General features: G+C 40.7%; 1 protein-coding gene across 3 annotated transcripts in view; it reads left to right on the top strand.

Moving 5' to 3' along the window:
* hspg2 (heparan sulfate proteoglycan 2) overlaps window positions 1–24,373 on the top strand; it is a 101,111-nt gene that overhangs the window by 60,311 nt on the left and 16,427 nt on the right. Inside the window, exons 32-60 of one of the 3 annotated variants that reach the window (XM_044351412.1) lie at window positions 3,017–3,084; window positions 3,261–3,325; window positions 3,465–3,605; window positions 4,586–4,777; window positions 5,141–5,179; window positions 5,673–5,777; window positions 6,351–6,641; window positions 6,740–6,793; window positions 7,452–7,535; window positions 8,150–8,242; window positions 8,332–8,424; window positions 8,651–8,881; window positions 9,006–9,119; window positions 9,203–9,330; window positions 10,010–10,096; window positions 10,300–10,358; window positions 11,694–11,858; window positions 12,065–12,175; window positions 12,725–12,825; window positions 13,541–13,721; window positions 16,360–16,419; window positions 18,959–19,081; window positions 19,288–19,440; window positions 20,283–20,443; window positions 20,699–20,776; window positions 22,355–22,490; window positions 22,666–22,817; window positions 23,315–23,459; window positions 24,007–24,150. In XM_044351412.1, the coding sequence (XP_044207347.1) occupies window positions 3,017–3,084; window positions 3,261–3,325; window positions 3,465–3,605; window positions 4,586–4,777; window positions 5,141–5,179; window positions 5,673–5,777; window positions 6,351–6,641; window positions 6,740–6,793; window positions 7,452–7,535; window positions 8,150–8,242; window positions 8,332–8,424; window positions 8,651–8,881; window positions 9,006–9,119; window positions 9,203–9,330; window positions 10,010–10,096; window positions 10,300–10,358; window positions 11,694–11,858; window positions 12,065–12,175; window positions 12,725–12,825; window positions 13,541–13,721; window positions 16,360–16,419; window positions 18,959–19,081; window positions 19,288–19,440; window positions 20,283–20,443; window positions 20,699–20,776; window positions 22,355–22,490; window positions 22,666–22,817; window positions 23,315–23,459; window positions 24,007–24,150 (3,554 nt within the window). The remainder of the gene's footprint in view (window positions 1–3,016; window positions 3,085–3,260; window positions 3,326–3,464; window positions 3,606–4,585; window positions 4,778–5,140; window positions 5,180–5,672; window positions 5,778–6,350; window positions 6,642–6,739; window positions 6,794–7,451; window positions 7,536–8,149; window positions 8,243–8,331; window positions 8,425–8,650; window positions 8,882–9,005; window positions 9,120–9,202; window positions 9,331–10,009; window positions 10,097–10,299; window positions 10,359–11,693; window positions 11,859–12,064; window positions 12,176–12,724; window positions 12,826–13,540; window positions 13,722–16,359; window positions 16,420–18,958; window positions 19,082–19,287; window positions 19,441–20,282; window positions 20,444–20,698; window positions 20,777–22,354; window positions 22,491–22,665; window positions 22,818–23,314; window positions 23,460–24,006; window positions 24,151–24,373) is intronic. The other 2 variants (XM_044351413.1, XM_044351414.1) reach the window with 2 other exon arrangements.

Raw genomic sequence — 24,373 nt, 5'->3', positions numbered from 1 at the left:
CTATCAGAATTATTCCTGATAACTAGGATATAATGTGTTGTGTTTCATTGTTATTATTATTATTGTTTTTGCATTGTTTATATTTCTTGGCTCTATATTTATCTGTTACTGGAACCACATCTATGGAACTTTATGAAGGGACTGATTTTATGACACTGTATTATTTTAGAGGGAATTTCCAGATGTTTAATGTCATGCTGATGTGGTGTTTTGATTTTTATATTTAATACTTATGACTTTCAGAACTCTTGCACAGAATCCTGCTATGAAGAGAGAGCTTAGGCTTAGTACCTCTCATACTATATGTGTACATTTGGCTTTTATTTTATGGCCAGACTACCTCAAGTTTTACAGGTATCAACCCCAACCCACTGTTGGGTCATTTTTAAAATCCATTGCCCATCATGTCTGTTTCCTGCATTTATATGGGTATGTCTTCAATAGTGGCTTAGGTGATATATGTTGGTGTCCTGGAAAAGCCTTACACCTCCAATGCACCCTGTTACCCTGTAAGAGAAAATCACTTATTCTTGAGGGTATACATTCTGTGCCGAGTATTTTTAATCAGTGAAATGAAACATGTTCTGCATATTGAAGATGGCTTCAGCTTTCAGAATAAAATTTCAAACTGGAGATGTAAAGTTTTCCTGGGACACTAGTGCTTTAACATTTAGCCTAAGCCTGAGTGTATTTTTGACTGTCTTAAGAATATTTGTTAAAATGTCAGATAGCTGAAGTTTCAATGATAAAGAACCAGTACATGATGGACAAGATCAATAATCTCAACACCCTGCTAGGTCCCATATGTTGCAATGTTAACTACATCTGACAATATGAAAGTGTTGGAAAAAACATCAAACTACATACATATTTTGCTATTCATAGAGCTTTTAACAAAAATGAAATTTTGACTGACACTAGCAGCATACACTAGGGATGTTGGTTCACCACTTTGGTCCACATTGATGGATTACGATGTAATTTGGTATGGACATTTATGGCCCCCAGAGGATGAACTGTAATGATATTGCTGATTCTCTGACTTTTCATTTAGCACCATCAGCAGGTAAAAAAATTAATTTTCCCAATACTTTGGTTTATGACCAAATACTTAATGACAGTCACATCAGCTATACTTTGTGCTTAATGCTAATTAGCATATGTTAGCATGCTAATACACTATAGTAATGTGGTACACATGGTAAAAAAAATTACCTTCTAAACATCAGCATGCTTTCATAGGCAGCACAGCTTTGGCTAAGTACAGCCTCATGGAGCTGTAGACTACTAATCTTGTTTTCTTATGAATTAATCTTCTTGGAAGCATGAATGTGCTCAGCAAATTTCATGGCACTCTGCCAGTAAGATTATGTATCTTGGTGAAAAGTAGACACATAGGGGTTCACTTACACAACTAGGACTTACCCCTCCGGGGACCAGGCATCCCCTTAGTATATTTCACTGGAATCCAGTGTTTTGATTTGGAAATTTTATGTAGAAAGTTAATAATTTGATATAAGCATGATGCTAGCAGAAAGCTCATAATGTGGCCAAAGTGGAATTGGATCAGTCCCTGTGTAGCATGTTCCCATGTGCCAAATGGTACATTTGAAGTATGGAGTATGGTTTTGTAACTGTTGATATTTTGGCCCAATGGTGGCACTGGACAAATGTTCAAAGGGGCCTGAAAACCATGAATATCCATTGTCAGTTTCATGGTGACCTAACCAGAAGTTAGACCAAAGTGAACACACCAACAGACTGACCTCCCAAGATTGCCACTAGTGGGGCAAAGAACTGGTCTATCACTGAACACCAGTCATATCATCAGCTGTTGTGAAATGTTTGGAATGCATAGACCCAGTTTCCAAAATCATCCCTATATCATCTTTAGGAGAAATAAAAGTTTACGTTCTGTATTGAAATTTTTTCATGTTATTGTAACGTAAGACTACATTTTTTGTCATGTTATGTTTATCTGTATGTCCTTTCTTAATGGCCTTTAGTTACAAACTTTTTTTCTAGCAACTTCACATTACCATACCCACTTTGATGTATTTTCTTATCTCCCTATGTAATGAGAATTACCACCCATATCTTTAAATCCATAAAGCAACACTGACTGGAATGACTGAAAAACAGAGCCACACCTTAGAAACTACTGTATGTCTCAAAAGTTAGATTGAATAGGGTTTCCCAAAGCAAGTTCATGGCATGGAAGTCCTCTTGCAGCAGTTTGTTGGCTGTTGACCTGCGGACCTGCCAAAGGATAGGTGAGGTAAGACTGACAGCCGCTGTCCTCAGGGCAACCTGCACAGATTTGTTCTTGGATCAACCTTTGTTCTGGTGGCAGTGCTGCTGCTTGCTTGGGTTGAAGGCATATTGTTTTGCAATGTCAGAATATCAGAAATAACTTTCTTTAGCAGCTTAGCAACTTCTCTTGCGTCTATTGTATCAACTATGCTCACTTCTGCTTTGTTCTGATGTCAGTTCTATATTTGCGAAGCTTTTATTATTATTTTTTTTTTAAATCTGGTGATATTTTCCTGTTTGTTTCTGTTCCTATGCAAAGGTGATCCTCAGTTTCAGCTGTACCACACTTATGAGAGATGGAATCAACATCTGAGACATGTTGAATGTTTTAGCAGCGTCTATGCTTCATCCATCTCCATTGCAAGCAATATAACATTATCTTTTTCCTCTGGGAAGACTGGTTGTATACAATGCAAAGCTGGGGGTTTCAGTTGAATATAAGACTTATACTTACAGTAATATAGTGATGTCTACGTACTGGACGTAACAGAATAGTTTGGATCTTCTTTGTCTGAATGACTCAGTCCTTTGTCCTTGATTGGGGTCCGCCTTGGGTCAAGAAGACTCCCTAAAGGACACAATTCATCAAATGTATCACCTCATGCAGACTTCCCAGCTTCCTGCCTTATTGTTCTTGGTTTAAAACATGTATCCTCTTTGACTGGAAATATTTGTTTAAACACATTGTCTATTTTTATTTCAGATGTGCTCCAGGATACACTGGCAACCCACTGCTGGGACAGAGATGTGTTGTTGGCAATGAAGTCAATGGTACATAGTTTATTTTGATCCTGGAAAATTAAATATTGTGTCATCTTCTGGCTTATTTGTTATCTTTACAGAAGTTGCAAATATTCACTTTTTGTCAGTAATCTGGATTTAATAAAGTGTCTTCAAATAGAGAACTGTTACACACTGTAACTATCTGTTCTACTGCCCCATTACAGCTAACTGCTACAACTGTGACCAAAGAGGAAGTGAAGGCTGCAATGGTGGTCTGTGCCGCTGCAAGGTGATCAAACACAAAAGCATTTGTATTTTGATTACACCAGCTCTCTGGTTGTTGTCATCTTTTGGCATCATCACTTCTGCCTCTCAGATTTGAACGGACTGATTCCCTTGTATCTGATTAAAATGATACTGTGTTGCAGATGAATGTTGAGGGCCCATCCTGCTCCAACTGTAAGCCTGGAACTTTCCATCTTAGCCCGGAAAACAAAGATGGCTGTCTGTCCTGTTTCTGTACGGGCGTCACTCAGCAGTGCTCCAGCTCTACCTACTACAGAGACCTGGTAAGACCTATAAGTGTTGGAACAGGTAAATGACACAGGAACAGTACATCTGTTCATACTTATGGAAGCATTTACTTATACAGGACCCTGAACATCCAAACCAAATATAAGTTTGCACTGTTGTGCATTAGCAAAGATCATATCAGCAAACTAGTTACACATTTACTTCCAAGAGACAATATGTGTGGTCTAAATTCAGGGAAATATGAATTCGCCCCCATCACACCAGCCTTAAGAGGTTCCAAGCCACCAAGATAGCATCCATCAGTGACACTGGCTGGAGATCAACTGATATCTTTGCATGCAGGCAATTATTTCTGTGCACCTACTCTCTCCTGCTAAGTCAATAACAGCAAGGATAACTTCTGTCTTCGCATGGCATAAGGGTGAGAAATGTGAAGGTCATATATAGACTTCACATTTAGAGTAAGCCTTACAAAAAGTACAACTTTTTATACTACTGGATACTTCCAAAATGTCTGGCAACACCAGCATGAACTCTATTCCTGCTCTCCGTTATTTTTTTCCTCTGTTTATCCAAGCACTCTAGTTGGACAGGCACCTCACTGGGAACTTTCTTTCACTTGTTTTCTGCAAAAGTAGTCAGTGTCTGCCAATAGAACTGATAAGTCAAGGACATTGATAGCAGTCAGTCCAAGTAATGCAAGTGTATGTTTTTGGAAATAACTATCTTTCTAAATCCATTCTAACTTTAAATTGCATTTTGTCCTCTGATTCATGAATCTTCTCCACAAATCAGCAGATTGTTAGTACCAAAGAAACAAACAGGAGGTGAACCATGTCTACAATGCTTTCGCAAGTCATAATCAAAATTGTTCCGTGGATAGACAGGTCCTCATTGGTCTGCTTGGTGCACTTTTCCTTGAACCATGGAATTACTGTTAGTATTTTCTTTTTGATTTTCATGAAATTTTGAATGTTTCAAAGGCTTGATTGTATTTGTTAATGTGTTCCTGTAGGTATCCTCAGTCTTTTCACCAGGGAATTTCCAGGGATTCGCCCTGGTAAATCGTCAACGCACCAACCGCATCTCTACCGGTTTCACGGTGGAGGTTTCCACTCAAGGCACTCAGCTGTCGTACAGCAACTTTGACTACCTGGGGCAGGAGCCTCACTATTGGCAGCTTCCCGGGGCCTTCCAGGGAGACAAGGTCAGTATCAAAGAGCATATTCAGCTGTTTTATCAGAGGAAGAAGCCAAAGCAAGATCATGAACTCAGCAGAGCTGTATATGAGCAGCACTCATCAGAAACTTTTAGACTGCTCTTGTTCTATTGCCATCTCAACCTTTCTTACTTCAAACTTCAGCCATTCTTTCTTTCCAAGCAAACCTGTGCAGATTGCTCTCTCAGTCTGTGTGCAACTTTTTTGCCTGCATTTCTACATTTTTTTCTGCTGTTAAATCTGTGTGCCATTCATAAAGAAAAAAATAATTTGCCTAGATTTCATGGCCCCAGTTTTCGCTTACATAACATAGCTCTCCATTGTTTGTGTTTGCCCCTCCACTCTCTATAGAAAGATGCTTTCTCTTCTCGTATAAAACGAGCAGAACAGGTACAGTCAGTGGATATCATGTTGTGACTGTACTTTGGCGATATGAAATCTTATCAGATTTTTTTTTGTTTGAAGTACAGTGTTGTCTGGCATGTTTGAAATACCTTGATGTGGCATTTAGTTTTATACGGAATAACTGGCATCCATACATTTTGGATACCACATTTTGTTTTATGACTCTAATGATTTCTTGATGTTGACTGACTTTATTATTAGAAGCATGGTATTTTTATAGCAATGTATGCAGTTTGCTACTGAGGTTGCCACTAAGTGTCTCCTAGATTTGACCACTTAAATCGCAGTGCATATTGCACACGGAAATTGCATTCTGCTCCACATCACATGAGCCATGTAAATGGTTGATGATTAGTGGTCCATTAAAGAGCTTCATACAGTTTAACTTTGCTTGAATAACACTGCCACAACACTCCAAATACCATCAGCTCAGTGATTAGGAAAGTGATCAAAGAGCTTGCTTTATCCACATCAATAGAGTGACTCGTACTTGCCAGAGGAGCAGCTAAGGAAGGATGCTTCCATTTGGAACCTAATGGCCTCTGAACATAGAGACACCCACAGATCCAAAAGAGCTAGCCAGGTATTTGGTATGAAAAGCACTGTAGATCGTTGTAGTAAAGGCAACACTCACACATCGTATAAGAATAAGTGGTGCACCGTGTTAATGTTGTTATAAGCTAACACACAGAGAGTTTGTGGACATCTATGGAAACAAAATCCTCTCAGTTCATAGATGATGTAGTAGCATGAAGAATCACCTCAGTTTAATGGGAATTCACTGAGCATGTTGTCAGACTCTGCATGTGCATTTGCATGTGTGTGAGTGACAAAGATTTGAGTTGGCATGCAAAGTCCCAGAAAAGTTTCTCAAGTCCAAGAAGTTGGTTATGTAAATGTTTTATCCGTGTGATCTCACTGTTGGAGTGAGAACGATTCACGAGAGCCCAACAGCTGTTCATCTGTGCAGCAGATCTAAGCATCATAGATTCAAACTGAAAAGCATGACTCAGCATGCTCATCGTCTTACAGTGATGTACGTTATCAGTGTACGTTGTGGCAGAACAGAAATTCTAAATTCCTTGTCTGTCACATTGACTGTTCCTATGGTTACATATCCTCTGTATCTCTGGTACCCCACTTTCCGCCTCTCTAGGGTTATGTCAGACAGCTGGATGATCAGGTCTGGGCACTCCTCTCTAACTTCTCCCATCGACAAGCTGGTTCCCCTCCATTCTCCCCTTCCTCTTTTGCTTCCCCCTCCTCTAAATCCTCCACCGTTTTTTCCTCATCTTCCTCATCTTCTCGGGTCCCAACTTCCTCTTCCTCTTCTTCTCGATGGTCTTTGCGTAACCTGAGCCCCCCTTCTCCTCCGTCTGGTATCTCCTCTTCAGTTAGACCAACCAGACCCCAACCCTACTCCCCAGGCCACGCTCCTCATCTGCAGGTACACTCTGTCAGGGATTGTGAGAGGTTTATGTATTGTTAATGAGACTTTTCTTGGTTGTGACTTGTTGTATTTCTCTTTGGGGTCTGGCTCTTCAGAGAAAGAACAGAGTGAGCAAGACTTCTGCTAGTGCTTCTGAGGACGGAAGCAAGGTAGAAAGTGGCATGACTGAGTGACTAAGTGACTGACGTGACGTGTTGCTCCTTGGCACGTAGTAAACTGGCATGCTACCTCTGATAGAAAAGCTTTAAAAGTTAATTACCAACCACCCAGGGCAGTTAAGTTAGAAAATATTACCTACCAAACTAATGCAGAATTTATTTTGAAAGCATAATTCACATAATCTCAGTGCTCAACTGGGTGGTATTTTTCATTGTTAAATAGCTCCCACTCACTGTCCTAGAGCGCACTGTAATTGTCCACTTGAGAGCAACATTGGTTTTACAATAGTCTGTCATTATACTGTTGTTTGGTTTAAAACAACCTCTTAGGCACATCTTAAGTTGTCATTTTCACATTATTGACAGTGGAAGTTGTTGTTTTAGTTGTCAGACAGAACACACTGCGACTTCCATGTTGTTATCAAACTGTTGGCAGCAAAAGAATAGATGTTTTAAAAGCACTTTTACCAAAGAACATGTACTTAGAAGAGTTTAGCTGTATGTCACACATTTGTTATGGGCTTACTCTTCACCATGCTTGCTTGCTTGTACTGCCTCTCTTCCTGCTTGTGATTTATTCTCGCTGCCTCTCTCTCTCTCGGTCTGTGGCTTATTCTCTTACGCCTCTCCTTCCTCCTTTGCCTCTCAGTATGCTCTGGTCCACAAAGGTTTCAGCTCGTTCCAGGATGATCTGCTCTACTGGCAGCTCCCAGCGCAGTTCACAGGGGATAAGGTAACTTTGAAAAATATGGGGCGACATCCCCCCCTGACCTCAGGTCAACCCTTGAGATCACAGAAAATACTGCACTTGAGTAGTCCTCCAGCCTTCACAGTGTCCTTCAACCCTCATCCTCACCAGTCCTTCACCTGTCTATACTCCCTATGCCTCCTTACTTCATCCCAGCCCTTCCTCCATGTGTCCTCTTGATTTTCTTTGGTCCTCAACTGTAGGAAAAAGCTGATTTTCATTTTTTTGATGATAATCCATATAGACTCCCTCTGTCACACACAATTAAAAGAAAGTTAAACATCGCTCACTGCTGTTTTGGTTTTACCTGCTTGGCTGTTTATGATTAATCATTTAACTCAAGAAGGGTTCAAAATACAAACGTCAGAAGTCCTATCATTGTCTTCTGTGTCATTAAATGTATTTACTATTCTGCAAAATGTAAATGAAAACTCTGTCTGTTAACATGATATCTTTCACATGTGGAAAAGAACAGCTTTAAGTAGCCATCTGGCATTTATTTTTGCTACATTGATGTTTCTGTTTCATCATGGGGAAATTGCAGCACTGTTGGACCTATGAAAAGATCTAAAGTCTCTTTCTTGCTAACCGTGTTTTAGGTGGGTTCCTACGGTGGTAAACTTAAATACACCATCTCCTATGTGGCTGGTCCAGGAGGAACACTAATTCATGATGCCGACATCCAGATCATTGTGAGTATGACCTCATGCTGATTGGCAGTTTTCTTCCATGGTTACATGCATTTGTAACGTTTCTTCACCTTTCGGTGTCGTTCCTGTAGGGTAACGACATCACTCTGGTAGCTGGTCAGTCTTGGAACAGGAATGACCTCGAAGGCAGGCAGACTAGGCCGTTTGTGTTTGTCTTCAGAGAGGTGAGTCTCAGCCCAACAAGCATCTGGCTTTTTGAAGTGATCTGTGATTGAACCTGACCTCTGGCTCCTTCCTGGAACAGAGCAAGCGAAATGATTATTTTCCAGCAAGGATAGATAAAAGATCACATTACTATTATATAATAATAGACTGAATAATAGTAAAGAACCTTATAATTACACATTCTTATTGCATTAGAATAGCAATCACTGTCTTTTTGTTTTGTAGGAAAACTGGCGGCGTCCTGATGGCATGCCTGCCACCAGAGAGCACCTGATGATGGTTCTGGCCGATCTGGATGACATCCTGATCCGAGCATCCTACTCCTCTGAGACACGCTCCTCTAGTATCTACGATATCAGCATGGAAGTTGCGGTGCCCAACTACAGTGGCTTGCCACAGGCCCTCGAGGTGGAGCAGTGCCGCTGCCCACCTGGATACCAGGGACTGTCCTGTCAGGTAACGCTTCATTCTTTCTAAATTACCCTGAATTTATCTGAATTGTTGAGTGGAAGCAATACAGATTGACTGTGCTTCATTAAAATGCTCCTTGATGGTTCTAAATCACATATGTCTGTTTTAGGACTGTGCACCTGGATATACTCGCACTGGGGGAGGTTTGTACTTGGGTCACTGCGAGCTCTGTGAGTGCAACGGCCACTCTGATTCATGCCACCCTGAGACTGGCATCTGCACGGTATGAAGCACTAAACAATTGTAAGACTGGTAATTGTCTTGTTGTGGCACAGATCTCTAAACATGATATGTTTCTCCTTCCAGAGCTGCCTACATAACACCCAGGGTGAGCTCTGTGAGCACTGCGCCCCAGGCTTCTTTGGCGACCCCACTGTTGGCACTCCAGAGGACTGCCAGCCCTGCGCCTGCCCTCACACTGACCCAGAAAACCAGTGAGTACTGGCACAGATACCTAGACCTCACATTCCACCTCCATTTATAGCTCAAGACTCGTCTTGTCCGGCTCACTTGCTCTTGTTTACAGCAAATTCCACCTTCTTGCAAATTACGTAGTTTGACTCAGTTCCATTATTAAGAATTCTCTTGCCAACTAAAATCAAATAGTTCCCTACTGACATCATTTGATTTTGTATCTATGCTCATTTGATTTTAACAAATCAGGAATGTCTTGCCCAGTTCCAGTAAAAAGCAACAGTACATTTGGACTCTGAATTCTGGCCAAACAGGCTAATCTACTCCAGAGACTATCTAGCATAACAAATTATTCACTCCATTTTTTTTTGTATTGGTGACAAGACAAACAGGTGATTAAACAGGGATAGACATGACATAATGAATATACAACAACAACTAAAATTTGAATTTATTTTTATAAGACAGCTGCTTCCAATGCAGATCCACCTGTTTTTCTGTCAAACTTAAGTTCCTTTGCCATTATCCGCCCTGAAAATACTCACAGTTGTGTCTCGGAAATTCATGAAACATATGAAATTGTCTTCAGTCAATTCACAGCAAAAGATTAAGTTGACATTAAATTACTTGTTGATAGGTTTGTTTGTTGATGTTTTTGCACTACAAGCTTCTTGTCTGTGTGTGTAACTCTTCTAACAGGTTCTCCCCAACCTGTGAGAGCCTTGGAAATGGAGGCTACCAGTGTACCGCCTGTCAGCCTGGATACACTGGCCAGTACTGTGAACGGTAAGGATGACCCTTTGCATTCTCTCGGTGTGGGTCCAAAGTTATTGGGATCATTTCAAGCAGTTCATTTTGATAAATTGCACTTACTGTCACAACAGCATATGTCACAACTAGTGTCATAACCTGCAAGATTCTCAGTTAAAACATGTCATTGACTTAACAATCATTTAATCATTTCCTGTGTCTGTTTTAACCATCATCAGTTGTGCTCCTGGATATACTGGCAACCCACAGGAGAGAGAGAAGTGTCGTCCATACGATGGTAAGGCCACATTTCGTTGTAGTAGAAGTATTACTTAACAGTGTTGATGTTAATGTTAATAAATACAATACCAGTCAAAAGTTTGGACACACCTTCCCATTCCCTTTAAATGAGAATGTGTGTTCAAACGTTTGACTAGTACTTTATATATTCTCACTTTCCCAGGAGAAAATAAATGTTTGTGCCATTTGTGCTTGAATTATATTCTATAGTATAACGCTGCTCAAAGGAAAAAGACGAGGAGGTACTTTGCAAAGGACGCTAAGAAAAGTGGAACTTATCAGTGAAAGTCGTGGTTCATTAACTGTGACTTCATATTTCAGTTTGCATCCGTTTCATTAACCCGTCTCTTCTCTTGGTACAAATAATTAAAGGTGCTCTGTGGAATTGTCTTGTAAAAAAAGACATGTTTCCATTCAGTGTAACTTTGACGTGTTCTTTCCATCCTGCTGCCGCCAACTGTCAGTAATATCATAGGCTTGTGTGTGTGCACATGCGTGATACAGACAAAATGGGAACCCACTTGTAAAAACATTACTCCATAGCACTACCAGTGGTCAAAAACTCCACAGGGCACCTTTAAGTTTGACCTCAAGTTAAACGTCAAAAGACAAACGTGCTCCTGCAAGATAAAGGCAGACTAATTACAGGAATGCACAAATAAAACTGAAAATAATGCTAACAAACATCCTTCACAGCCAAATAACAATACAGTTTGATGAAGATTTCAAGTGACAAAGGTGGGGATGGGTCCTTCTCAAACTTTTTCACATCAAGGACCCCTAAACGGACACAAATTAGACCACAGGCCCCCATCTGATAAGATTTTTGCTTTTAGATGTTTTATTACAGAAAGTGTATGAAACTCATGACCAAAATAGTCATATGTTCTGTAATTGTGTTGCTTATGGATGGAATTATAGCAAAAATAAATTATTCCCCTTTTTTCCGGGTGCCCCTTCAAGCACCCCTGGGGGACCCCACTTTGAGAACCACCTCCTTAACCTGACTATTCAACAGTAGTCAATAGGGATGGATATAAAAATTGGGGAGAGAAGGAGGGGGATGACATGTCAGCCCCAATCAACCTGGGTACATTGGGATTGCATCGTATGTGTCTTACACCACTAGGCCACGGGGTCGCCTCAGTCATTTTACCCTCACTCTTGACCCGGTTTGGCTGAACTTGTCCATCCGGTTCTGCTTCTCAAAACAGAAATAAAACATCTATGTTACTGCCTGGGCTGGCTTTGTGAAATACACCCTGATGCTTTTTATGTTGATGTTCTCAGAGACTATTCCTGATGAGTTTGTTATGATCTCTGCACTTTGCAGCTGCAGCCTCCCTGGTGGTGAGGGTTTATCCAGAGAGGGTCCTGGCATCCCAGGGCGGGCCTGTCACTCTGCGGTGTCAGGTGTCTGGCTCTCCTCCACACTATTTCTACTGGTCCAGAGAGGATGGACGTCCCATCTCAGGCAGTGCCGACAGACGCAGACAAGGTACGGCACACATTTCAACCACGTGGCCACAACCGGTGTGGAATTAGGACATGATCATATCTTGTAGATCAAAATGTAATTGAAATGTAGTTTTTTTGTTTAAAATAAATAGAAAACAGTTTGATTAATTGATTAATTGATATACTTATTATTAGAGATCACATATAAGATGACAACTCATGTGTGTGTCTCATCTGTGTGTGCAGGAGCAGAACTGTACTTCCCCACTGTCCAGCCGAGTGATGCCGGTGTCTACATCTGTACCTGCAGAGACCAGCACAGCACCAACAGGAGCCATGCTGAAATTGTTGTTACAAGTGCGTATTGGTCTCATTGCCATTCTTGCAAATGGTTTTTTCCTTACACTGCTTATTGCAGCACTTTAAATAGATAACACCAGTGGTTCAGTGCATGGGTTTGCTTAAGCACGGATTATGTAAGACCTCATTCTCCAGTTTAGTTGACTGTGGTGTGGCACATTCTTGCTATTTGGAGTTTTGAAGGTGCAGGGATAAGATATGCACGACAGAGCTGGCAAAAATAAAAATGTTTTATGAATCAAACGTGTCCTTCAGGTTTAATAGTTATTTTATAGTGAAGTTTTTGTAGCTTTTTGCATTACCACTGATTAAATAAAGGTGTTACATCTGATGTGGAGCAGACCAGATTTGATAAGGAGCTAATTTTTATATTAAGTCAGACTTTGCCTTGACTATGCCTTTCATTAAAAGGTTTTGATGTTTGATCCTTGATGATCAGTTTGCTTTTTGTAATTTGCAGTGCTCTAACCATATTTATTAACAAATATTCAATTTAATAATTTAATAATAATAATAAATGACAATAATTTCTTTGCATTTCTCCAGGTGTCCCAACCAAACCCATTGAGGTGACAGTTGAGGAGCCCAAAGCTCAGACTGTCAGGGTGGGGTCAACTGTCAGCTTCATCTGTACTGCAAAGAGCAAGGTAACACTGGTCGATGATTTGTTTTACTTCAGTCGTTGTAGATAAAAAAAATAATTTTGCATTTAAAGGAATAATTCAACATTTCGGGAAATACATCTTATTGGCTTTCGAAGATCGATACCACTCTCTTGTGACGTGTGCACTAAATATGACTGAGCATAAAGAGTGGAAACAGCAAACAGTAAGCTTGGCTCTGTCCAGAAGTAACAATATCTGCCTTGAGGAATTCCAGTCATTGAAGGACCAACCAGCAACACAAAAAAAGGGTCAAAAAGGGTAAAACAAAATATGATGTGTGCTTACGTAGGCTTGAACCAACCAGTTTCAACCAATAATATCATGACATCCACCCATCAATCAATCTTCAACTTCTAGCGGCACAAAGCTAAGACTCGTTATGACGCGTCCACTTTTCAACGTTCAAATCAAATTCCTCTCATTGTTATTTCCTGCCTGTCTATCCTGCTCCACTCGGAAATACGTCACAATACGAAAGTTAGATTCTCTCGAAATGCCGTTTCATCTGGACTTTAAATGTCTAAAAGTGTTCCAATGTGTAACAGGAAGTGCGTGCTGGTCGTATTGGTGCATGCCGCCATGATGTTGTAAAAGCAGAATAAACACATTTAGCCTCTGTTTAGAATATTTGTCCCATTCTTGGGCAATTGCATGCAGCTCGTAAGATTTCTGTGTTTATTTGCTCATCCCTCCGCAGTCACCAGCCTACACTCTGGTATGGACCCGGCTGGGTAACGGGAAGCTTCCCAACCGTGCCATGGACTTCAACGGCATCCTGACGATTCAGAACGTCCAGCCCGAGGACGCTGGCGTTTACATTTGCACTGGCTCCAACATGTTTGCCATGGACGAAGGCAACGCCATCCTCTACGTGCCAGGTTCGTGATCCACGGCACCGCATTCCATTACCCATCACTCCCCGCCACCCTACCAGCTCCCGTAGTCCCCCCCTCCACCCCCCCCCCCCCCCACCTCCCGCCTTAAACTTGGAGTTTCCCCTTCAGCTTGGAGTAGTGCATGCTTCTCTGTTTGGCTACGTCTCACATCGTGCACTGTAAACACTCAGCTCTGAGTTAACAGCATAATAAGCTTGCAGTTCTAACTCCAAATGCTTTCGCCTTCTGCTCTCAGATACCATTATATAAGCCATGTCTTATTACCATACTGCCAGTCCAGCTCTTCTTACTGCATTTTTTTTTTAAAGCTTGCTGCCTTGTATGTCTCTGATTAATGGATTTTTCTGTACTTTATGCAAAGAAATACAGCTTGTGGGTTTGGTTTAAATTACATTTTCCTGATAACAAATGGGGTCAAGTATAATGCAGTTTTAGATTTAACTAATGGGTGCTCAAAGTCATGACACTAAACTTGGGCCAAATACGTGCTTTTTTTTTTGGATCAGTGATTTGTTGGTGATACTTTCCACCAACACTTGACTGAAGCTGCTGCTGTTAATTTATCCTTTCCTCCTGTTTTTTCTCATATGGGTCAAATTAATCGGTGGTGGTTTATTCGCTTATCGATCACTGGTAGAGTTGCTGGTTTCTGCAGCTAGAGGTTTTTATTAGAAGGGTGCTGGATTCTGGTGTCTGTCTTTAACTTTGGGCTCCTGGGGTTCCTCCCTGCCTGAGCTGTAGAGCGTAATGATGATGAGGAGGAATGTGGATGCCACGATGGGTCCTTAGTGACTCTGCGACTGACATTGAAAGAGGACTTCAGTGTATCTGCAAGAGAGGAGAAATAGGAAGAAGCCCACTACTCGTGATTTTTTTGTTGTTGTTGTTTCACTCCATATATATATATATATACAGTATTCCCTCCTGAATTTACTGTCTGCTTTGTCACTCTCCCAGTCATCCTGATTATGAATGTCAACGAAAAAAAAACAAACGGTGCTATTAGCCATGCAGTTAGATAAACCTGTGGTTGAATTCAGTTTTTAAAGGTGCTGTTGTACTACTGTAATATCCTTAATTCCTTCAGCGTCAGCAGAAGTCGGAGCTGTTTGTATCAGTTGTTACTCGTAAGTTTAAGTTGGTAAAATATTTAAGATCTGACTTGAAATGCAGAAGAAAATGTTTTTTTTTTTTTTAAATCCTAATTTTGTCAATAATCAGCTACAATTGTATATTATGGTCTTTTTTATTTACATCCTGTCAATGTTGTTGGCACATTGTCTTTTTTGATTGACTGAAATATGTTATCCTGAAATGTTTCCATGAAATCAAATATATCAGAAATGTTAGAATTTCTTTTCTCTTTGGTGAGTTGTTTTTAAGGGAATTGGCCATGTGAATGCAATTACCTTGTATGATGTGTTTTTTTTACATTTAGGCTATTTAGAGAAATGACTGTATGAACAAGAGTTTCAAGTGTCTTTCTAAGAAAATATTTTTTTATATATATCTCTGAGAATATTTTACACCTCAAAAATTCACAGGTCACATTTCAAACCATTTTATTTACTATTTGGTACTTTTTTTATTTGTTCATTCTTATTGATTCAAAGGCCATATGATGCAAATATAACCAAAGGTGCTTCTGTAAAGATCTTACTCTTTTTTTTTTTTTTTTTTTTAAATATTTCTTATTAAAGAATACTTAACTGATGTAATGTACACATGTCACATTGTAATGTATTTATCATAACTGTGAAAATATTTTGTGAAAAAAGAGAAAATTGATTAAAATAATGACAATAGATCAAAGTGATTTTTGCTAATTTATGAATGGGGCTCAATTTAGGATAACCACAAGCTGTATGCTTTTAACAGCTGAAATGAAACTATAATATTTCATTTTATGTATTTAAAACTGCTTCTTGCTACTAACCTGCATGTCTCATGTGTGGCTATTTTGCATACCTTTATTTCTCTTTGTGCCGCTGAACAGTTGTCATAGTTGTGCTCTGTGAGTGTATATATATGTTTGTATGTGTGTGTTTGACTTCACAGGATATGAAGCATTTTTGAGAATTCTTTATTAATCCTATAACACATGTTGTACACTGATTTTACAATCTCAGTTGGGGTCCCAGTGTGAGATAAGCATGAAATAATACAAACAATGTGGTCATTCTAACTAACACTCTTCAATACACAGTCTACTTCATTTTTTGGTAAACATGTATAAGGTAAGTGTGAAAGTTTGTTGCATATAACTATGAATTAAAAGGCACCAACCATCATGGTCAAAACATGTATTTAAACAATTAGGAAATAGAAATAGAAATATGGAAAATTACCTAGATGTTTCATGTCATGGTGTTGCCTTTGAAATTCAAGTTCATGTTTTTTAGCATGTTAACATTGTGTGTGGCGCTTTTTGGAGTCAATTGGACAAAACCACGGTGGCCTACATTTGGAAATGGATATACTATAAGTGTGTCCGGGAGATGGGAGGTAAACGGCTGTTAATCTGGAGAACTGACCTGTCAGTTTACCTGTCCCCTCCTCCCTCCTTCCCTCCCTCCCTCCCTTCCTCCCTCCTACCCTCCCTACGCTCCCCCATCTCCAGAGGCCTCACAGACTCAGATGTTTTACACAGCCTATGAAATGTTTGAAGGACACAGAAAGCGTAAGTCCGCATGGGCATGGTTTCCTCTCTGCAGGGCTAACCTGGAGGGACCAGCTTCTCCTTCTCTGTGTCATGCATGCACTCATCTTCCACACCATTGATATATTGGTGGCCTGGTAGCGTCCATGTACAATCAACAAAACCAACAGCTGCAGAAACTGGCTACACTCACTCTCACACATGTCAGCCCGGAACATCCAGGCTGTATTATGTGCTGTTAGTAAGCAAGCATGCAGTTCTACTGAGACCTAAATCTTCCAGTTGTGTAAAGTTATCAAGTTCACTGTATTTAATTTATGTTAGAGTCCAAGCTTATAGATTGTACATGAGCATTACTAGCTCCCACCTGGCTCTTTGGGTTCATCGGGGTCTATCACTGCAGGAAAAAGTGCATGATCACTCTTATGGACAACTCCTCATGAATGTTGAGTCTACCTTCCATCGTTATAAAACACTGTCAGTGTTATACAGTAACTATAGGAATCCACATAACATGTATTGTAAATGATGAACCCATTATTTATCCAGATGTATGTTCAGAATACTTTATCACAACAAAGAATTTAAGCTTTTAAAGCATAGAAAGTTGTCAACATATTATAAAACACCCCTCTAAGTGGGACAGAAATATGATGAAGCCTGTTACTAATTATATAAAAGTATCACTTTAAGTTTATGGGGTTATAATATATAGCAATTTACTGTGTTACATAAGCTGGTTTAATTGCTCTTAAACCCATAAAAATTGACATTTTATTACATCTTGCCAAATGATTTAGTCCGACAGTTATTATATTATCAGTCCTAGATGCTTATATTTTTGGGGGGTCTCCACATTCAGAGACAAGAGGTGTCCCTTTTTTCCATCTGTGTCCCTTTTTTCCCCCTCTGCTCTTCTTTCCTCTTTCTCCTCAGGAAATGTGCTGTATATATGTCATCTGGGCTTCAAACATCATACTGTGCTTAATACATCCCATCACAACCTCATTACTTTGCATTACAGCTGAATGTGGGCTAGCAGATCTGGTGTCCAGTTTCAAAGGGTCAAACAGAGCTGTGCTTAAAATGACAAATGTGATATTTATATATAGAAGTCAAACTATGCTGCGTATGTCATTAAGAAGACAAGGAATCAATTCACCAAAAATAATAGAAAACATATTTCTCTGTCTTAACACTAGTGATATCTAGCCGTGCAGCTTTTTTTTCCCTTTATCTGTCCAGGTTTTGAGATATCTTTCTCTACTGCCGTGCACATACAATGAGGGTGAATGAAACTACTTTCTGCAGAAGAAATAGTCTTTATGAAAACTGTTGACAGTGTGATCTGTGTGTTATCCAGAATAACAATGATACTGTTTCTGGAGAGACACATTACAGCAGAATTTTTAGCCATGCTAGCAGCGTGGCTCTCGGGATGGCAATGTCGTTTGATCTGTCCACCACTCCATACTGAAATATATCAAAATGTGTTGTCAGGATTGTCATGAAATTTGGTTCTAATCTGTTAATTGATTTGTTTTATTTCAGATATAAACTAATGATTATCCTGTCAGCCTTAGCTGAACTTTGTGTTTAATGCTAATAGGCAAATGTTAGCATGCTGTCATTAGCATTTAGCTCAAAGCAACACTGTGCCTCAGTACTCGGCTGTAGACTATTTAGTCTTGCCTAAATGTCATCTGTCAGTGTTTTCAATAGTACAAATAACATTTCATTCAACTTCATTATATCAAAACTTGGACAAATAAAACCCAAACTATTTGCTTGAAGAGGTACCACTAGAGGTAGTGAAGTGTGAAATTATTTTTTCTTAATCTGGGTGAACCAGCCCTTAAAATTAAATTTCCTGATTCATTGATACTGCTATAGAACTCTGTAAAACCCATACCAGAGATACCACAAAACACCTTTATACTCATAATCCAAATCATTTGCCATTCTTTGAGGTTACTTGTGTGTTCAGTGTAGACTTCAGGCTGCTATGTCTGCCCTTGTGTCCCATAGGGGACGATGAATCCTCTCTCTCTGCCCTGGGGTGTTAGTATCACTAAGGTCAGAGAGTCACAGCTCGGCCCAGGCTACAACAGTCCCAGAGGTTTTCAGCCTGCTTAGATAGCCTCATACTCCTCCCTTGCTACTGAAAGAGGCCTTTCTTTTGCTCTGTCACTCTGGGATCATACAGGATTGAATACGAAGTCTAGCAGCCAGCCAAACTGGCGCAGACAGCAATATGCCCAGAGGCCATGCCAAGGCCTGCCTGCCACATCTCATCTGTTTCATCTGCTCTGAGGATCTAGACTGCCAAGGGTGTGGGTGGGGGCATGGGCAGAGGTCATCACTCTCTCTCTCAGTCTGAGCAATTCATTATAATCACAAGCATCCCCACAGCTTAATCTGTATAATGTCCAAGCACAGGAATTATATTCCTGACAAGGTTTCATATTCCGCTTCACCACCTCATGCTTTATTTCTTCATGTACTTCTGGGAAGTCTCAGTTTTCCAGTCAGAGTTTGACTGATGTGTCTCCCTCTGTAGCTGCAGAGGGGGCCCAGCCCGTGGCCACCGTCACTCCCTCAGTGCTGAATGTCCAGCAGGGCCAGAGGGCAGAGTTTCGCTGCACAGTGACTGGGAACCCAACCCCTGCCATTGAATGGATTGGTATGAGCAGCTTTTAGTAGATTTTGGTACATGCCTTGTTGAGTTATGGTCATAGTTTTAGTGGAAAACCCATTTTCTGTTGCTGTTTACTATATTTTGTGAATCTCCTAAGATGATATAAAGTCACAAATATTTTAAACTGCATTTGAAACATCACCCCGCGGCTGATTATGTCCTCAGTGACAGGGTGTAACTGTTTGTTACAGGAGGTCCGGGGAACAGAATGAGTCCCAGGGCTGTGATAAGAGGTGGTATATTGACCTTCACAGCAGTGGACTCAGCTGATGAGGGAGAATACATCTGCAAGGCCCTGAACACTCATGGCGAGCACACAGCACGGGCTTCCCTATTCATCCAAAGTATGCTCTGTGTTTATGTGTGTGTGTGTGGACATGTATTACTCATATGTGTTGTTGGGACATACATCTGTTTAGACTTTCACACTGTACTGATTTGCCTCCCTTCTGGGGACAAAATGCAAGTCTCCACAATGTAAATGATCAGATTTTACTAGTTTAAGGTCAGAGTTAGGTGAAGCTGGGATAAGGGTTGAGGTTAGGCATGTAATGTTTATGGTTAAGGTTAGGACTGTAAGTCAATGCAATGTCCCCTTGAGTGATGGGTGTGTGTATGTGGTCCTCACATACAGTATAAGTTGAAAACACAGAACTTTCAGTATTGTTTCTAAAAATAAGGCAATCTCATCCCAATAGAACAAGGTTCTTCCACCTATTTTCAGTGCATTTTCAATTATTCCACATATTTTGAAAAGCAATTGAAGCACCCAATGTCACAATTGTTGAGACCTGCACAGGGATCACATGCTCTCTTTAGCCATCATTCACCATCTTGCTTAAAAGTGAGACTATGTAACTTTTAAAAGAAGAAATAACACAAGTCTTCCCCTTGCAAATGAAAAGCTGAATTCATAAGCGACATAACACACCCTCGCTGAAATCAGTACTCTCAGGGGGTTTTGCTGCTACAGTTGGTCTGGTATAATCAGTAGCGTATGGTGGCTAATATTAGCTAATTGAAGAGAGACTTTGCTGTGTAAGTGACATTACAAAGTCAGTAAATTGTTTCATCACGAAAGTAAAACAAACAGTAAACAACTAATCTGATGAAAAATGAACTGTCAAGCTCAAAATGTTGTGAAAGATATATTTTATAATTGAATGATGCATTTTTTTTTGGTTAGAGTCCAACCCAAGTGGCCTAGGCACCCAGCCCCAAGTCCAAGTCAGTCCCCAAAATATTGAAGTCCACGAGGGTGACACCTTGAGGTTGTACTGCAGAGCATCAGGATCACCCACCCCAAAGCTCACCTGGCTGAAAAACGGAGGACAAATCCCTCCACAGGTGAGAAAACCTCACACTGTCTCCGTGCCTGTATGATGACTTTAACATGATTGGATTAAAACTGTAACTGTATTCACATTCAGCTGTGCCATATCTCAAGGTGTGTCCGGTGCCGATGGTATTTCATCATACTGTGTCAGTTTTTATGACTGTTTCAGCATTTTGACCATTTACCTGTATTTTTCCCTCCCTTCTGTTTGTCTCCTCCCCCTCTTTTTTTTTTTTTGATCCCACCCTGTTCTGACGTTTGCTCAGGCCATTCCCTCTCACGGTTTCCATCAGTTTAAAAGCAACAGTCTCGATGTGTTACAGAGACGTATTGAGGAGCTGCAGGTCTGTCCATCTGTCCGCTGTCTGTCTGTCCTGTCTCGTAGTTCACATCCATTGTCCTCTACTGACCTCGTCTTCACACATTGTCAACTAAGTGCATGATCAAACGTGTCCTTGATTCACACTTTGTAAAACCCATTAATTTACCAAAGCTGCTCACTGAGTCCCTTTAGAGCTGGTGCCAAATACATTAAAACCAACTAGCTGGGTCTTAATGATTTCTTAGTGTACTTGCATGCAGTACTTGTTTTTATGTTGCGTTTTTATTAATAACAGTGTTCCATAGTCCATTGTTTTGTCCCGTCCACATCATACCATGCTGACGTGTTTGGGCTCTCAGCACCCAGTTGACTTTCATCATTCCATTGAGTGTATTAACAGGACTAAGTATACAGTAGGTACTGTAGGTATTTCAGACATATTTTGCTCTGTGCCAGGCGTAGCCCACTGCCCCCCTGCTCCAGGGGGTTTTGTGTTAGTCTGGTTTCTGCACAGCCCTCCTCGGCTCGGTGAGGGCTCTGAGGCCTGTTTAGTTCTGCCTCAGAGAGCCACTGCGTTGTGTCAGCCTTTCCCAGGGGGAGCCGGGCTCTGCCGTGCGACCACGCAGAAATTCTGTATGCTCTAGCAAACGGCTTGCTTTGAAAACTCGTCAATGGGTTCAGACACACATTGAGCCAGGGCCCGCCTCAGCCACTGCTCGGTTTAGCCTCCCTCACGGTTGAATGGGCCGGAGCTAAGCAGCTTTGTCCATGGATGCCCCAACAACCCCCGGATACAGTAATCCCTCCCCAGACCCTCCCCTCCTGATTCCCCTCCCTCTGAGGTGTTTCCAAACTTAATAAAAGCTTATTTTCAGTCTTGCTGGGCCTCTGGCTGCCATGTGGAGTAGTGTACAAACAAGTCAAGTTGTCTCATGAGCCAGAAAGTCATGAGGGTCATAGTTCTTAAATATGAGTGTTGAAATCGATGCAGGTTTTGGGTTCTTACTTGATATTTGCTCTGACGTTTTTGATGGTGGTTATTCTGCTTGAGCTTATTCCCAGATTTGTCAAATATTTTATGGCTAAGACATGCTTTGTAAGGTTTGTTAAGTAACCGCTGGCTCAGATCACTGTGTCACCAACTGCTTCACCAACTTCTAACTGTGCTAATTTTGTCACCATTGTATACAATCATCAATCATCAATTCTTTGTCTCTCATAGAGTAAAGATAATAGTGTAGTAAATTTAATTACCACTGATTATGATATATTAACAAATTATAACCCCAACAATCATTGTAGTAATTTGGCATTACTTTGTACATAATTTCATGTACAAAGTAAGAGTGCCATAGAATCATGAACATCAATCCATTTAAAGAAAGACTGAACGGTAGCAATAACAATTCTTGTCTTGTCTTAAAAGATCTATGCTGTAGTGCTTTTGTGTTGCTATCAGCTACAGTAGTAATGTCAGCAATGTCATATTTGTGTTGTTTCAAGGGATATGAGACAAGTAAGTGATGTGTTTTGTCTTCAGTATATGATTTATCTGTGTTGGTATGGTGTCAAAATGAGAAAAAAATCATATCCTCTCCAGGCTCGCATGGACCGCACAGACATCGGTACTCTGCTCATCCCCAACATCAAGATGTCCGACTCGGGCACTTACATGTGTGTCGGCAGCAACAGCATTGGCTCAAACAGTGCTCCCGTTAAAGTCACTGTGCTCAAAGGTGAGATGTTGTGGTAACAAAACAGAATCAGCCCACCTGAGAAGTTTGTCGGTGATTGATTTGTGAACCGTCTGCTTTTATCTGCAGCGTCTTTTCATGCAACATTTTGCAGAGTGAATCTTTTACCGGGAAAAAAACATAATGTGGTGCATACTTAATGTCTGTGTTTGTGCAGCGGACCATATTTCCTCAGCTGTCAGCATCCAGCCATCTATAGCTGACGTCCAGGAGGGCCAGAGTCTGGAGCTCAACTGTTTTGCTCCTGGAAATCCACCACCCCAAGTCACCTGGACAAGAGCCAGTGGCCGCCTCTCCTCCAACCACCAGGTAGAGCAAATACTCTCACACACAACTGTATTTGTATCATTGTGCCACCATTTTACTGGAGATGTCTTATATTCCCGTAAAGCTAATTAATTTCTAGATCTTTGAATGTTAAGCAGTAGAAACTTTTCCAAAAGGGTCAGAATCACTGCACAGCACTGACATTTTTAGTTTTGAAGCTTGTTTAGCGTATGAGCAAGTAGCTACATGGATCTACAGAAACTTGCTGAAGTCCAAAGTGCAGTTAAAGTTCTTTTATTGATCTGTTGATTAAGCTTACTAATTCTTAAAATGCGCATCTGTAGACAAGTGTTTTTATATTTAATTCTATATTCATTTTTTCTTAGTAAGATTATGTTGTAATTTTTTTTAGCAGCCTCAGAGGTGGTAGACGTGGTCGTATTATTATTAAACTATATTTATATCAATGTTGGTGTTCTGTTATTTCTATTCTCGTAAGCTGAACTGAAGTGACTCCATGCTTTGTCTGCTGTGTGCAGGTTCTGGGCAGTCAGCTGCGTATCCTGTCAGCCTCTCAAGAGGACTCAGGAGAGTATATTTGTCGAGTGCAGGGCAACCCTGGAAACCCAGGATCTCAAATCCGCCAGGCCTCTGTATCTGTGTCAGTCACTTCATCTTCTTCACGTAAGTTAGTTTAACACTTCATTCGGACTCAATTGCTTCCCAGACTTACAACAAAAGTCTTTACATCGCAACAGAATAATAACAAAGAGCCCATTTTGCTCCTTTTTTTCAACTATTTAATCCAGCTGTACTCTGCAGTGAAGTCAGACAGTCATTATTTTCTCACTGAGGAAATTTAAGTTGATGGCAGCATCAGTCAGAGGCTGGAGAAAACACATTACATGGCAGGGTGTTGTTCTCACACTAACACTGCCTCACTTCATGAATGAACTTTCCAGTTGTACTTTCCAGTGTAGACCAGTGTGACTTCAGATTGAATTATTTTTCCCTGCTACTGTCCCATGATCTCAGCCTCATTCACTCCTTCCCAGACTTCAGCAATGTTTGAGCTCTTTAACTGCTGCCAGTGTATCTCACAGCCACATTGTATAGTAATTTGTTAATTCAAGTTTCTGTGAATAGTAACTCCGCTAAATGGAGTGAGATTGTGGACAATAAGGTTCAAATAGAATCTTGTCTGGAGCCCAAACCGCTGTTTCTGCTGCAGGTCTTCAGAGTCCAATCATTGCCATTGAGCCCCACAGTGCTGCAGTGCGTGTGGGGGAGTCAGCCAGCTTCAGGTGCAGGGTCTACAGCGGAGAAGAGCCTGTCAGACTGGAGTGGAAACTGGCCAACAACCAGCCACTGCCAGGTAATAACCACAACACACGCACACACACCTCCTCTGAGGAATATATCTGCTTAATGAGCTCTGATTTTATGATATCATTATTTACAAGCAATTACAGCTGCAATCCACCCATGAAGTACCTCTCTGTTACTTTATTTAATGACCAATTTCTAACACATATTTGAGAACTCACATCCTTTTTCCCTAGACTGGTTTTTGCATTACCATAATATTGCATGCCATT

Source organism: Thunnus albacares, chromosome 5, assembly GCF_914725855.1.
Source record: "Thunnus albacares chromosome 5, fThuAlb1.1, whole genome shotgun sequence".
In the NCBI taxonomy this organism is placed as follows: domain Eukaryota; kingdom Metazoa; phylum Chordata; class Actinopteri; order Scombriformes; family Scombridae; genus Thunnus; species Thunnus albacares.
This window is presented reverse-complemented; position numbering and strand designations above follow the sequence as displayed.